At 47.2% G+C, this 13,683-nt stretch overlaps 1 protein-coding gene across 2 annotated transcripts in view; it reads left to right on the top strand.

Moving 5' to 3' along the window:
* DOCK1 (dedicator of cytokinesis 1) overlaps positions 1–2,337 on the top strand; it is a 502,641-nt gene extending 500,304 nt beyond the window's left edge. For both annotated transcript variants that reach the window (XM_084751055.1, XM_084751054.1), the window contains exon 52: positions 1,105–2,337. In XM_084751055.1, coding sequence (XP_084607181.1) covers positions 1,105–1,200 — 96 coding nt within the window. In that variant the 3' untranslated portion in view covers positions 1,201–2,337. The remainder of the gene's footprint in view (positions 1–1,104) is intronic.
* Positions 2,338–13,683: the final 11,346 nt, after the last annotated feature.

Raw genomic sequence — 13,683 nt, 5'->3', positions numbered from 1 at the left:
CCTCTGTAAAATGACTAGTGTTACAGATGATCTCCTTCCCTCTGTATCAGCACTAGGGTCAGGAGGAAACTGTGGCAGTGACTGGGAGAATCCTGTGGCATGGTTCTGCCCTGGAGAACTTCTCTAACATTCAGCCACACTCCAGCTTCTGAGAGACTGTGACTTTTGCCCTTATGTTGCATGTTGGCTCTCGAACATTTCTTGAGATTTCTGCCACCCCGAGTTTGCCAGTTTCTTCATCTGCTCGCTCGAGGGTACCTCTCCTGGGCATCTCTTCTCAGTGTCTGTGATGGTCACAAGGGTCCCGCAAGCAGCAGGACAGTGGCCACCTGAGCCATTCACACCCAGTAGACGGTGCTGCATGGCTTTCTGCCAGCTTCACAGCTGTGAGTTCATTTTCTCTTTTGGAAGACACATTCCATTAGTTACTTTTCTAATCTCCATGATGCCTGCTAAGAAGCTGCCCAAAACAGCACCTCTGGCCTAAGGTCAAGGTGCTCAAATGTATGAGCCTACAAGGGAGGAGGCTTTGATGCCTATGGACCAATCCAGCTAGTCCCATGCTTTTGTTAATAAAGTTTCCTTCACCCACAGCTGTGGTCACAGCCTTTGCTGGTCCAGGTTTTGGCTGCTTTCCAGCCTCAGCAAGAGCCGTGCGTGACCCACAAGTTGTATACCGTTTCTTTCCAGAGAAAGCTTGCTGACCGACCTGGGCTGTCAGTTCAGAAGGCAGGGGAGAGTCTCCCATCACAGCCTGGAGAGCCTGTTCTCTGGACACAGATCCATTGCTAAGTCGATGACACCAGTGTCTAAAACCACAAACAGCGATGCTTCTCGGGGGCAGGACTCGATGTACTGTGTATATAGATTCAGATGTCAGAAAACCGCACGGCTGCAGGACAGCCCAGGGTTGGGTAGCTGACACGCTGGGCTCCAAGCCAGGAACGGCGGAGGGAGGTCTCAGGGAGGGATCAGTTCCTATCCTAAGTGGTCAGACTGACTTCCCCCTGCTATGACGAGGGAGGCCCCAGCAAAGAAACCTACGGGTGTTTCTCAGTGAGGGCACTGGTGACATGATGGCTTCTTCATATTCCTGTTTCCTAGCAACAGCCACCTCCACTGCCCAGCAAAACGCCACCTCCTCCCCCTCCGAAGACGACCCGCAAGCAGACCTCAGTGGACTCTGGAATCGTGCAGTGAATGCCCTAGGATGAGGAAGCTAACCTCCTTGTTCCCTGCGACATCTGCATCTACCATGCCTGCCGATTACCTCCTCTAGGGCCGGGGATACCTCACCTTAGTGTGATGGCTTTTCCTGGAAAGGAGTCCTTCCCAGCTGTGGGACCAGAGGCCTTACGAATCTCAGAGCACAGTGGGAATGGGGCCAAGTCATCCATACTCTGGATTTTTTTTAGGCGGGGGTGGGGGTGGGAGTGGGGGGGGATGATGGGGGCGCTCCCAGCATGTCAGCCTTTCAGATATAGCCTCAGTCTTGCCCTGACATCCCGTCCTTTTGTGCCAAATGACTTCTGTTCATTTGCAGAGAGTTTGGCTGATGTGAGTTAGTGCAAGCGAGAGGGATGAAGCCGCCTCTCCCCCGTCCCCCCGCCCCCCGCAGCCCTCCCCCATGAGAAGCTATGCAGTAACCTTGTAAGGATCTCCACACTGCCTCTGCAGCCCAGACTCTGGCTCATCCCCATCCTTGCTGCATCCACAAGGTGACTTGTGTGATTGAGTGTCACTTCAGCTGACATTCAGCAACTAAGTGTACCCCTTCAGAGAAGATCTCAACCTCCTTTGGCATACATAATTTAAAGTAGGGATGTCTCTCAGCTACTAAAGAGATACTAATATATGGATTAAAGATGCTGTTAAGAATGCTGGATCAAATGGAAAATGAATAGCATAGGAATCATTCTTTTTAAAACATGACCCCTTATACCACCAGAGGCAGTTTTAATTGAGTGGCTTCTCTGTGTTCTCATTGTGTACAGAAGTTTGTATATACAGTGGGTCTCAGGGCTCCTGTGAGTGGCTGGAACCCTTGTTTACTCGAGCGGGCCTCTGAAAATGAACTCCAATGTGTCTTCTTCATGTTTAACTGCTGGAAATATTTGTCTTTTAAATCCCACAAATTAAATTGTTTTCCAGAGTTCTAAGGTCCTGAAAATGTTGGTGGACAATGATTTAAAAAAAATACAACTAACTTTGTATAACCTAATATTTTTATTTGATCATCTATATTTTTTTATTCACTATGATCATGATACAGTTTGTCCTAGAAAAATTCAAAGTTAATCACTGACAAATGAAAAAATAAATGTTATTTAAAAAGGACTACTAGTTTCTGGCCTCTTTTTTTAAAAAATCATATTTAGTTAGCTAGTTAGTTTTTTTCAAGACAGAGTTTCTCTAGAGAGTAGCCTTGGCTGTTTTGGACTCGCTTTGTAGAGCAGGCTGGCTTTGAACTAACAGAGATTCCCCTGCCTCTACATGTGCCACCTCACCCAGCTCTTTTATCATTTAACATAAAATATAGATGCTACTTTCTTAAAGAAAAAAAACCACATACTTATATGTGTACCCACCCATCTTCTTCAAACATAACTGTGTGTTTGTGTGCATATGTGCAAGTGTGTGTGTTCATGTGTGTGTGTGTGTGTGTGTGTGTGTGCACTCATGGACTTGTGAGTGCAGTCGTGTACATATTTCTGTGTGTACCTGTGTGTGTGCACTTATGTACTTGTGTACAAAGATGCACATGTCTGTGCATGAACGCAGGGCTCAGAAGTAAACCCCATACTTCTTACTCTGTTGCTCTTCACCTTGTGTTTCAAGGCAGGGTCTCTCAGGAACCCTCCACCCTAGAGTGAGGCCAATCCCCCTGAAAAGCTAAGCAGTAACTTCATAAGGATTAAGCTAGACTGGCTGGCTAGCAAACTTTGGTGATCTACTTGTCTCTGCCAGCCAGAACTGGAATTATAAGTGCATGTCACTGCCCCCAGCATTTGTACATGGGCTCAAGCTCAGGTCCTCGTGTTTCTGTGGCATTTTCCCAACCCTCAGCCCTTAGCCATAATTCTTCTTGAATTGTTGAAAAGTTCTTTATTTTTAAATATCTCATGTATTCAGTGACATAAACCCATATCTACCCCTCATGTCCCTTCCAACTCCCCCACACATATCCTTCCAGTATGCCATAGCTCAACCTAACATATTTTGTTTTCTTTTTTAATAACACACTAAGTCTGCTGATACGTGCATGAGTATGAGGCCTAGCAGTGGCCACAGCCTCAAACACATGATTGCCCCGCCCCCAAGTAGCAGTCTCCAACAGCTCTACAGAAGGGGTGGAGCCTAGAGATCATCTACCTCACTCATGCCAGGGTTTTAAGTGGCTTGAGCTTGTGCAGGCAGCCACAGCTGCTGTGAATTCATGACTACAATAGCTATATCCCACCCCCCAGAAGATGGCATTCCAGAGCGTCACCCCCACTTCCTCCTGTCCTTATATTCTTTCTGCCTCCTCTTCCACGATGTTCCCTGAGCCTTTGGAGGGTGGGATGCTAGTGTAGATGCCCCCACTTAGGGCTGAGCACTCAGCCTTTTATTCTTAGCACTTGGACCAGTTATGTGTCTCTGAATTGGCTGCTGTAATTGTCCATTGCAAAGAAGAAGCTTCTCTGACCAAGGTTGAGAGCAGCCCAGGTCTATTGGGAGAAGTCTAAATAGTTTCTGGTCCAAAGTCCATGGCTGGGGAGGTCATAAGCCCAAGCATAAAACCTACTATTGTTATTTTGCTAAATGGCCATGCTCTCCACATGTCAAAGTGCCTTCTAAATCTATATGCCTATACTTTATAATTTTGAATCATCCCGTTTCATTGCCTCTAGTTTGTAGCCCAGGTAGAAAATGCCCACATGCACTTAAATGTGCATGTGTCCTCACAGTCCACATCAGAGCTGTACACTCCCACACTTTGTTCCTTCCACTGGACCTGAGTTCTTCCAACTCATTCTCTGTGGGGTCTCTTCTCTGCCTGAGCATTGCTGAGGCCTCGTTCTCTCCTGCCTCTGTTGCTGCTAATTTGAGAGAGGACTTTTGTCATGCAGTGTGTGATTTGGCTTGAGAAGCTTGCATGCTTGAGAGCCTTCTCCAGAACCTACCACGCTAGATATTAGATGATAGTGGGTCCTCAGTGCAGTGTGAAGGGCCCTCATTTCCCTGCTTTGAAAACATGTTCCATCCATAAGAAAGTGATTATGTTTCTCCCTCACCAGCCTGGAGGAGGCCCCTGCAAAAGCCAAGGTGCCCCCGGGGCATCTTTACCATGTCTAGTAGCTGTCCTGTTACAACTTTCAAGTATAATATAGCGGTTTGGGAGACTGTAAAGATGCCTCAGTATCTACATAAAATATCTACATAAAAAATACATGTGTGACTATTGTCCCTGTAACCAAGGCACTGTGGAGGGCAGAGACAGGAGGATCATTGGGGAAAGCTGGCTGCTGTCCAGCTCTAGGATCAGTGAGGGCCCCCTTGTCTCCCCCTCAAGAAAATGAGGAAGAGAGTGATAGAGCAGGACACGTGCTATCTTCTGGCCTCCCCATAAGCTCATGAGCAATTCACATCCATATATGTGTGTGCGTGCACACACACACACACAGAGAGAGAGAGAGAGACAGAGAAAGAGAGAGACAGACAGACAGACAGACAGACAAAGAGAGACAGACAGAGAGAGAGAGAGAGAGAGAGAGAGAGAGAGAGAGAGAGAAATATCCAGGACTCTGTAGACACTTGTCAAGGTGGAATCCTTTCTTTATGAACCTGCTTTTTTTTTTTCCACCAAGATGAATGTTCATCTTCTAGTCTGTATATTAGAAACAGGATGCTACCCACAGTCTTGAAACAAATGGCTTTGGCACAGCAGTGTGCAAGAATGTCAAGAGTCCAGCCACTGGCTGTGGGCCACTTGAGAATGAGAGGACGGTAGTGTTATTGCACTGTCTCACGAGTGCAGCCACGGAAAACTGGGAATCACTGCCAATCTGTGGGAGTGGCATCTGCCAGGGCTATTCCTGGTCTCCCAGGCTCACCCTCCTGTGATACCACCCTGCTGGTGTTACACACACACACACACACACACACACACACACACACACACACACACAGCTATGTATCTGTTATTGTGCCAAAACATTACGATCAAAGCAATTTATATAAGGAGAGTCTTCCTAAGTTGGAATCTTAGGCGGGGGGTCTTGCTCTTCCCTTTGTGTTTTAATTGCTTTCCACCTGCAGGAAGCTCTATAGGTTCTCTCTCAAATGGCAGACATGGCAGCTGGAGCAGGAAGCTGGAAGCTCACATCTTCAGCCCCAGGCAGGCCTCCAGTGACATACTTCCTCCAGCAAGGCCACACTCCCAAGCCTTCCCATACAGTGCTGCCAACCGGAAGCCAAGTGAGCCAATGGGGGTACATGCTTATTCAAACCACAACACCTTCCAGGGCTACACACCCCATGCTGTGAAATACATGGAGAACATAGCACAGTTGCCAAGGAAGGAAGGGAGAAAGGCACCATGTCACAGAACTTTCTTAGTATATTTATATGTTCACCAATGAAGGGGGATGGGTCTCCAACCCTGTTCAGCTTCACAGTTTCCTCCTTGTGTCAGCCTTCTGTTACTGTAAGAAATGCCTTCAGTAAATGAGCCTTAATACAGGGTAGGTCTATTTGGGCTTGCAGTTGACGTTTCAGCCCATTATCAATTAACTGTGACAATTTGGACCTGTGGCAGCATGGTGCATTGTGGCAGGGGTAGAGGGAGGAGACCTATTCACCTCACAGCTGGGTGCAAAGGAGGAAGAGAACGGGGGACGGCCAGAGCCGAAGATCTCCTGTGAAAACTCTCCAGCCATTGGAGTGCATCGGACCTGGCCCCAACACAGACACCACATCCCCATGGATCCAAAGTCTAGAGACCAATCTGGAACATCCCAAACTCAAATCGTAAAGCTCATTTTATAGACCTAAGCCCTAATCAAGGAGCAATTCCCTGCTGTTGTCCATGGTGTCCTGGCTCCCTGACCTATGGAATTAGGCTGCCTGGAAGGTTTGTCTCCGGACACACTTCCCAACACCTTCACTTCACAACTTTAAAAAGCCCTTTCAATACGTTCTTTCCTCCTAACCACTGCCCATGATAAAAAAAAAAATCCCTTCAAATGTGCTGTGTTAGTTATTTTCTCCTTGTTGTGACCAGACTCCTGACAAGAGGTACTTAAGGATGAAGGGTTAATTTTAGCTCTCATTCTGAAAGCTCAGTCCATCAGAGTGTGCAAGGCATGGCAGTCGGAGTGTGAGGCAGCTGGTCACATTGCATCTGCAGCCCAGAAACACAGAAAAATGAATACTGATGCTCATGTTCTCCTTTCCATTCGCTCCAGTGCTCCAGCCCATTCGCTCCAGTGCTCCAACCCATTCACTCTAGTGCACTATTCCATTCACTCCAGTGCTCCAGCCCATTCGCTCCAGTGCTCCAGCCCATTCGCTCCAGTGTTCCAACCCATTCACTCTAGTGCGCTATTCCATTCACTCCAGTGCTCCAGCCCATTCGCTTCAGTGCTCCAGCCCACTCACTCCAGTGCTCCAGCCTATTCACTCCAGTGCTCCAGCCCACTCATTCCAGTGCTCCAGCCCATTCGCTTCAGTGCTCCAGCCCACTCACTCTAGTGCTCCAGCCCACTCACTCCAGTGCTCCAGCCCACTCATTCCAGTGCTCCAGCCCACCCACTCTAGTGCTCCAGCCCATTCACTCTAGTGCTCCAGCCCATTCGCTCTAGGACACCAGCCCATTAGCTCCAGTACACCAGCCCATTCACTCCAGTGCTCCAGCCCATTCACTCCAGTGCTCCAGCCCATTCACTCCAGTGCTCCAGCCCATTCACTCTAGTGCACCAGCCCATTCGCTCTAAGACACCAGCCCATTCGTTCCAGTGCTCCAGCCCACTCACTCCAGTGCTCCAGCCCATTCACTCTAGTGCTCCAGCCCATTCGCTCCAGCGCTCCAGCCCATTCACAAGTGGCACTGTCAGCATTCTGAGTGGATCTTCCCCTTTCAATGAACCCAACCTAGAAAATACCTTAGAGCCATGCCCAGAGGTTTGTCTCTTGGGTGGCTGAAGCTTCTGTGACGGTGACAGCTGTTACCAACCATCAGATACCATTTGTGTAATTTGTGACTATCTATGCTTTTTTGTTGAACAAGAAGACCCTTGTTCACCAAGAGTCAGCGTCCACCCTCTGGGGTGTGTTAATGTGTCACAGTGGATGCAAACTCTAAAACTGGAAGGTGAGTTGTCTCCTGGGTTCTGTTTCTCCCCACCCACCTTTGGGCGTTAGGAAGTTCAAGACCAAATTTAGCTCCCACAGAGTTACTTAAATTTTGGTTTTATTTCCTTGACCCTCCAAAATGCTCTCTGGCCTATTAAAAATCCACCTTTACTTTTAACTACCCAATTTAATATGCACTTTTTGCCCATCTTTATTCAAAGTGGGTAGTATATAGCTTTATCCTATAAATGGAAAAATCTTTTTTTCCCCTACTTAAAAACCACCCTTGGTGCTTGAAGATTGCCTCCTAGTATCTAAGGAAATTATTTTAAAAAAATCAATTTTGAGATTATTCTTTAATGTAAGGATTTGATCTCTTTAATTCTTTACAGATTCTATTATCTTCTGTTCTGGATTCCTGTATGGTTCCAGGCTTCAAGGGGTGTGCTCATGGAAGTCTTTGCAGGCTTAATGCCTTTCAACCTTTGCTTTTTAGTTCTATATTTAATTGCTTTAGTTTCCTTTTTAAAAAGTCTGTTTGGTAACTTTCCCTCTGTCATCTCTACATGCCTGTTAGAACTATTTAAACACCTTCTGTGTAGTGCTCTTTCTTTTTAAACTCTTCTTTATTTGGGATGTTTAGGCCTCAATCTCCTTGTCAACCTCCCAATCCTATGTAAGAGAGAGAAAGTTAGTGGGGAGAAGGGGCTCCTTTACTCCTCCTGGCTGTTTAGGGTCACTGGGTTCTTTTGGGCTATACCAGTCTCCATCAACAGCACCAGCCAGCAGTCTCCCCCCAAGCCGCTCTGTCCCAAAGCATTTCTCTCTGTCTGCTCCAAACTACAACATCTTCCACTCCGGTCTCTTCAAACTACTACATGCCACCCACCAATAAACCACACCACGCCACGCTCTCTCCTGCTCATATTTATATCCTCAGACCCCTAGACCATGCCTCTCTCCATGCTGCACAAGGAAGGAAGAAGGCTGTGACCAGCTGGCAAAAGCCACACCCCTCAGGAGACAATTAACAGGTGTGGACAAGCTAAAGCTCAAATTAAAATCCCACACTTAGGATTAGAACAAAAATATGTTTGCACAAAACAACTGAGCTTATAGGGAAACTAAAATTTCAAATACACTTCTGTCTTCTTTGGGAGGCTCAGCTGACCTACTAATCCTTTAGTCTCTCTAATCCTTTGACCCATGTCCTAAGCTTGGCAGACTCTGTTGACCTCTCACCCTCACAATCTGCTGTCCCTGATCCTTGCTATAGGGCCTAAATCAGTGTCCTAAGCCTGAAAAGGAGTGGCAGTAGCTCAGGATGAAGTTCATTTTGATAAAGTCACTAAATTTCTTTTAGCTCCAGACATTCAAGGTATGCTACAGTCTTTCTTGTTTGTTTGGGTTTCGTTGTGTTTGTTTTGTTTTGTTTGTTGAGACACGGCCTTGCACCACAGCCTGGGTGCCTCCTGATTGTTGACATTACAGACATGACCCATCATGCTCCTGGAAGGGAGTCTTACCCATGATTCATCACTTAGTGTGGGTGTTGCCAGGAAGGTGTCTGTAGGTAGGATGCATACACATCTGTAATCAATTGACTTTTAGTAAACGGGAGTCCCTTGATATGTGGGTGGACCTCAGCAAATCAGTCAAAGGCTTTAAAAGGAAAACAGTTTTCTGGAGAAAAAAACATTCCGGCCCTAAGACCAATCATCCTCAGACTGATTTTGTAGCCAGTTGCTCATACAAGTTTGAACTCACCAGGGTATGAGAATTTCCTAACCTCAATCCCCACCCCCTTTCTCTCTCTCCAATTTCTCTCCATTCTCCCCATTTCCATCTCTTCTCTCTGTCTTCTCTCTCTCAATTCTTTCTTCTCTCTCTCTTTTTCCTGTCTTCCCTTCTACCTCTCCTCACTCTCTTCTCCTCTCTCATATTTTGCCCTTTTTTCTCTTTTTCTGTTCTCCCTCCCTCTCTTCTCCCCATTCTTCTCTCTCCACTTTCTTCTTCTTCCCCCTCTCTCATATCCACTCTCCACTTTCATCCCCTCTTCTCTCCCCTCTCCCTTAGCTCCTCTTTCATCTTCTCTCCCCTCACCTAGCTTCTTTGTCCCCCCTCTCCCACCCTCTTTTTCCCTCTCGCTCCCTTCTCTCTGCCTTCCTCCCTCTCTCTGCTGCTCTCTCACATTCTCCCGCCCTCTCTCCTCTCTCCTCTTGCTTTCCTGCCTTAAGTTGCTTCTTGACAGATGTTTGGTCACAGGGAAATGAAAAAAGAGCCAAGCCAATGCTGTCCACATTGAATTCTTGGCCTTAATATTTACATTGACGCTATATATAGAAATAGCCTCATTTGAAGAAAAGCCACACCACAGCAAGTGAGCTAATGCCACAGTACCCAGCAGACATCTTATGGTGTCCTACCACAGACTGTCACTCACAGAGGCTGAAAATACTTTTCCCTTCAGGAGATTTGATGTTCACCAACTTTTCTGAGAAAGTCTAACCACATCCATGAACAAGTCTCCTCAGCACAACCCTCAGGCCCAGTGTATTTGGAACCACAAATGAAAAACCACTGCAGGCACCTCTCTTAGGAATGAAGCCTCTGCTCAGAACACCAAGGAGCAAAAGTGAGTCCCTCCCTGAGCTTGTGAAGTCAGGCTCAGGAAGCCTTTCCTGTCTGTCAAGTGTTTCCAGGATTCTTGCTGGGTCGGGCCTTCTTCAGTCCCCTGTCATGCTGTGGGCAGAGCTAACATCATCCCTGAAGTTCCTCTGAGAGACAGCAGGTGATGCTCAAGGTGGGGGGTGGGGTGGGGGTGCAAGTCCATATAAAAACCAGAGATAAAAAGAGCCCGTGGTCCTCAGACCAGTGAGGAGGAAGGAGAGCTCAGCTCCCTGAAGCTGCAGTGTTTGAATGGAGCCTTGAACTGCTGTGGAAGGAACTAAGAATCCCGGGCAGTGTGACTGGGAATAGTTCACAACCAGAAGGGAGAGATGAGTGTAGCATGAAGGAAAGAGACTTAGGGGGACCAGATCTTGGGGTGGGGTGGGGGACGCTACTGTCCATGAGGGAGCTTGGATTTCCATTCAAAAGCAGAGAGAAGAATGACCACCACCCCAGGGGAAGGGTATGTAGGAGGGCGCTCTTCTGCCAATAACAAGGAAACGGAAGGATGGGTCACTGAGGTCTTTTAGCTTCACCACCATCACTAGTTGAAGATGGCATCCACACCTCAAAGGAAACAAACCGAACCCCAGAGGTGCAAGTTGCCTTTGGGGTTTCATCCCTGCCAATAGGATTGGGGATACTCCTGCTGGGGACGGGGTATGGAGCAAGAAAGAGGTCTCCTGAGAATGCCCAGGGGTGCCCTGACCATTAAGAGCTATGGTGCTGTGAGCCTTGCTCCAACAGTTCATATCCACAGCCCATGACCAAATGTACACATTCATTGCCACCCTGGGCTTCCAAAGGGAGCTGTGCAGTGGCCACAGTGGAAAGCATCCACAGCAACCAACAGAATCCAGAAAGCTGCTGGCTCCCAGCACCCAGACTTCTTGGCTGCTAATGGAAAGGTGCGACAATTTGGGAGGCAAAAATAATCAGTTTGGGAACGGAATATTTTTGAATTAGCATAAATTAGGCTATTTAAAAATACTTGTTAACAGCTAATTTAGCATTATGCACACTCTTGTTGGAGAGGAGGACACTTAATATTGAATAAGGAGCTACCTGCAGAAGGCAGAGTTATTTTTAAACACCTGCATATTTTTGGTTTGCCGGCAGGGTATACAGACAACATCTGCAGGCTTTCACTGCCTGGCGGAGGCTTTTTCACATGAAAAGCAAACTTCATAAAAGCAAAGCAATTATAATGCTGAGGCTACGGCAGAATCATCCCCCCATATTTCAGAACTCTTAGTGAAATGAGTGGTTTTCGAAAGGAGCATCCTATTCTTGTAGCCTTGGAGTAAGGACTGCACAGTTTCTCTGGTTTTGATGGCTTGCAAGTGCTCAGTTGGCAGCTCAGAAATCCAGTGGGCAGAGAGAGGCGGAATCACAGTTTTTATAGCTTTGGATATGGCATCCCTTGAGGGAAGAACGCTGGGAAAGAAATGCAAAGCTTGGTGATTGGCCCAGTGTGGTTCCCAGGTGCCTGAGACATCCTGGCTGGGACAGCTCTCCACAGAAGTGGCCCAGGTCTCCACAACCCCGAGTCAAGGATGTGGCAGCAGAGACTGAGTGGGGTCTCAGAGCCTGGCCTCTGCTGCTTTTAAATCCCTAATTCAGGCACAGGCCCCATCTCAGACATATTTTATGTTTGAGTCCTTTCACCTTCCACAGATTTCTGTGGTTGGAGATGAAAGGAAATGGGGTCCGCAGCTAGAAAAGGCTCATGGTGCTAAAAGGTAGAGAGTGGATTCCAGAACTTTCTCTAAGGAAGGACTCTTGGGATTCAGGAAGTGTCCTCAACTTTGTTTCTTCATTCATTACAGTATTTGGAAGCTCAGGACACAGGATGGTCATGCAATTTGCCAAGGTCACTCAGCTGGCTTTCCATTTGAAGGCGTCTTTAGAACTGGTGTCAGGTTAGGAATAGATGGTTTAATGGACAGGTCTTTTGCTTCACTTAAGGTTCTCAGCTTTCCTGCCCATGTTCTGCACAACTCACCCTGAAGTAATCATCTACAGACTGGATGCCAGGCTGCCACCTTCCTTTTCTCTACCGGGACAACGAAGCAACCCTACAGGCTGCAGCAACTTTTGTGTGTGCAGTCGAGTGTGCACATATATTCAAGAATGACTTATTTGTTGCCCTCTATTGCTTTTCATCTTATTTCTTTGAGACAGGCTCTTTTACTGACCCTGGAGCTTGTGGCTTCACTTACACCACCTGGCCAATAAGTCCTCAGGATCTATTTGTCCCCTGCCTCCCCACTGCCTGAGTTACAGGCATATGCACTAGGCTCAGCTTTTTTTGTTTTCTCCTTAACATGGGTTCTGGGAGATGGAACCCATGTCCTCATACTTGCACAGAAAGTGATTTGCCCACTGAGCCACTTCCTCTGCCTGCTGCAGTTGCTTCCAGACAAGTGTGTTAGTTGTGAAGCAAGGCTTTGACTGCCAGGCATGATCACTGGTATCGTAGGTTCCCTCTGCAGTGCATTGCCACATCATGTGGCTATTAATGACCCTGAGTATCTAGCCTGCCAGTGAGCATGATATCAGTCCTTCTACAACTTGCTTATAAATGACCATACTTTGTGTGTGTGTGTGTGTGTGTGTGTGTGTGTGTGTGTGTGTGTGTGTGTGTTCTGTCTACATATAGGTAATATTTTCTCCCAGTTGGTCAACTAGGCTACCTCATCTTGGCAAGGCCCCCTGGGGTTCTTCACCCATTTGGTTCCAGGCAGGCTGTCCTTAACTAGTCTGATGAGAAACGAGTCTTTGAGAAAAGTGAACTCTAAAAGAATGAACATTTAGATTTTTTTTTAAAAAGTATGCAAAACCAATAGGCTTGCAGAAATCTCATGAATTAAGAAGACAGCAAGGGACATCCTTTCTTAACTCCCCTTGACACAGCAGAGACACTTTGCAGAAACTAGATTGACATCCCATCTGTTTCCTGCCCAATGCCTTGCCTGTTCTGAATGGCTTTACTTGTGTCTCTACTTGTCCCTCACCCGTATCGTAGGCCCCTTATTTCTTTCAGGCCTCAGCTCAGTCAGTCTCTTAGGTCTCAGGTCTCCTAAACTCCTGGCAGAGCAAATGAATAAGACTGGGAGAGCCAGAGAGATGAACAGTTCCCACAGCGGATGGAGGGAGCTGTATATTGAGGCATAGGGAGAACGGCATTGGGAAGAAAGAAGGGGTGTGGTGTCTCCTACTTCTCATGCTTTCCTAATAACCCCTCCTATTGGCTTTCTCTTTCCCCTTTGCTTGGGGCAACACACTTGGGACCTTCCACAAATTCTCATACTTCTGCTGGAGAAGTGGTGTTGCCTCCTACTGCCTTGTGACTGTAGAGCGAAGCTATCTGGTCCTTTCACAGGGGCAGGGGAAACCTTAGCCCAGGAAGAATCTATCTGTACACACTATAGATTTTGTATGCAGGGTTGAGTTGTCCCGACTGTCCAAACCTGAGGTCACCTCTTTCCATGGCCAATAATGTCCTTATCCTTATTCTCTAGCCTTAGGCACATCTTACTGACTACACATAGTGAGCCTGGGACATGTAAACTCTAGTCCCAGTGATTTGGGGATGTTCCGTGTGTTAACTGCCCCTCACATCAGCTTAGGCAAAACCTGGCAGCCTCAGAGATGGCCTGCAAACAGAATAAGATA

This window comes from Acomys minous (genome assembly GCF_964271855.1).
Source record: "Acomys minous genome assembly, chromosome: 2".
Lineage (NCBI taxonomy): Eukaryota > Metazoa > Chordata > Mammalia > Rodentia > Muridae > Acomys > Acomys minous.
The sequence above is the reverse complement of the archived record's forward strand: the minus strand, read 5'-3'. Positions and strand labels throughout refer to the sequence as shown.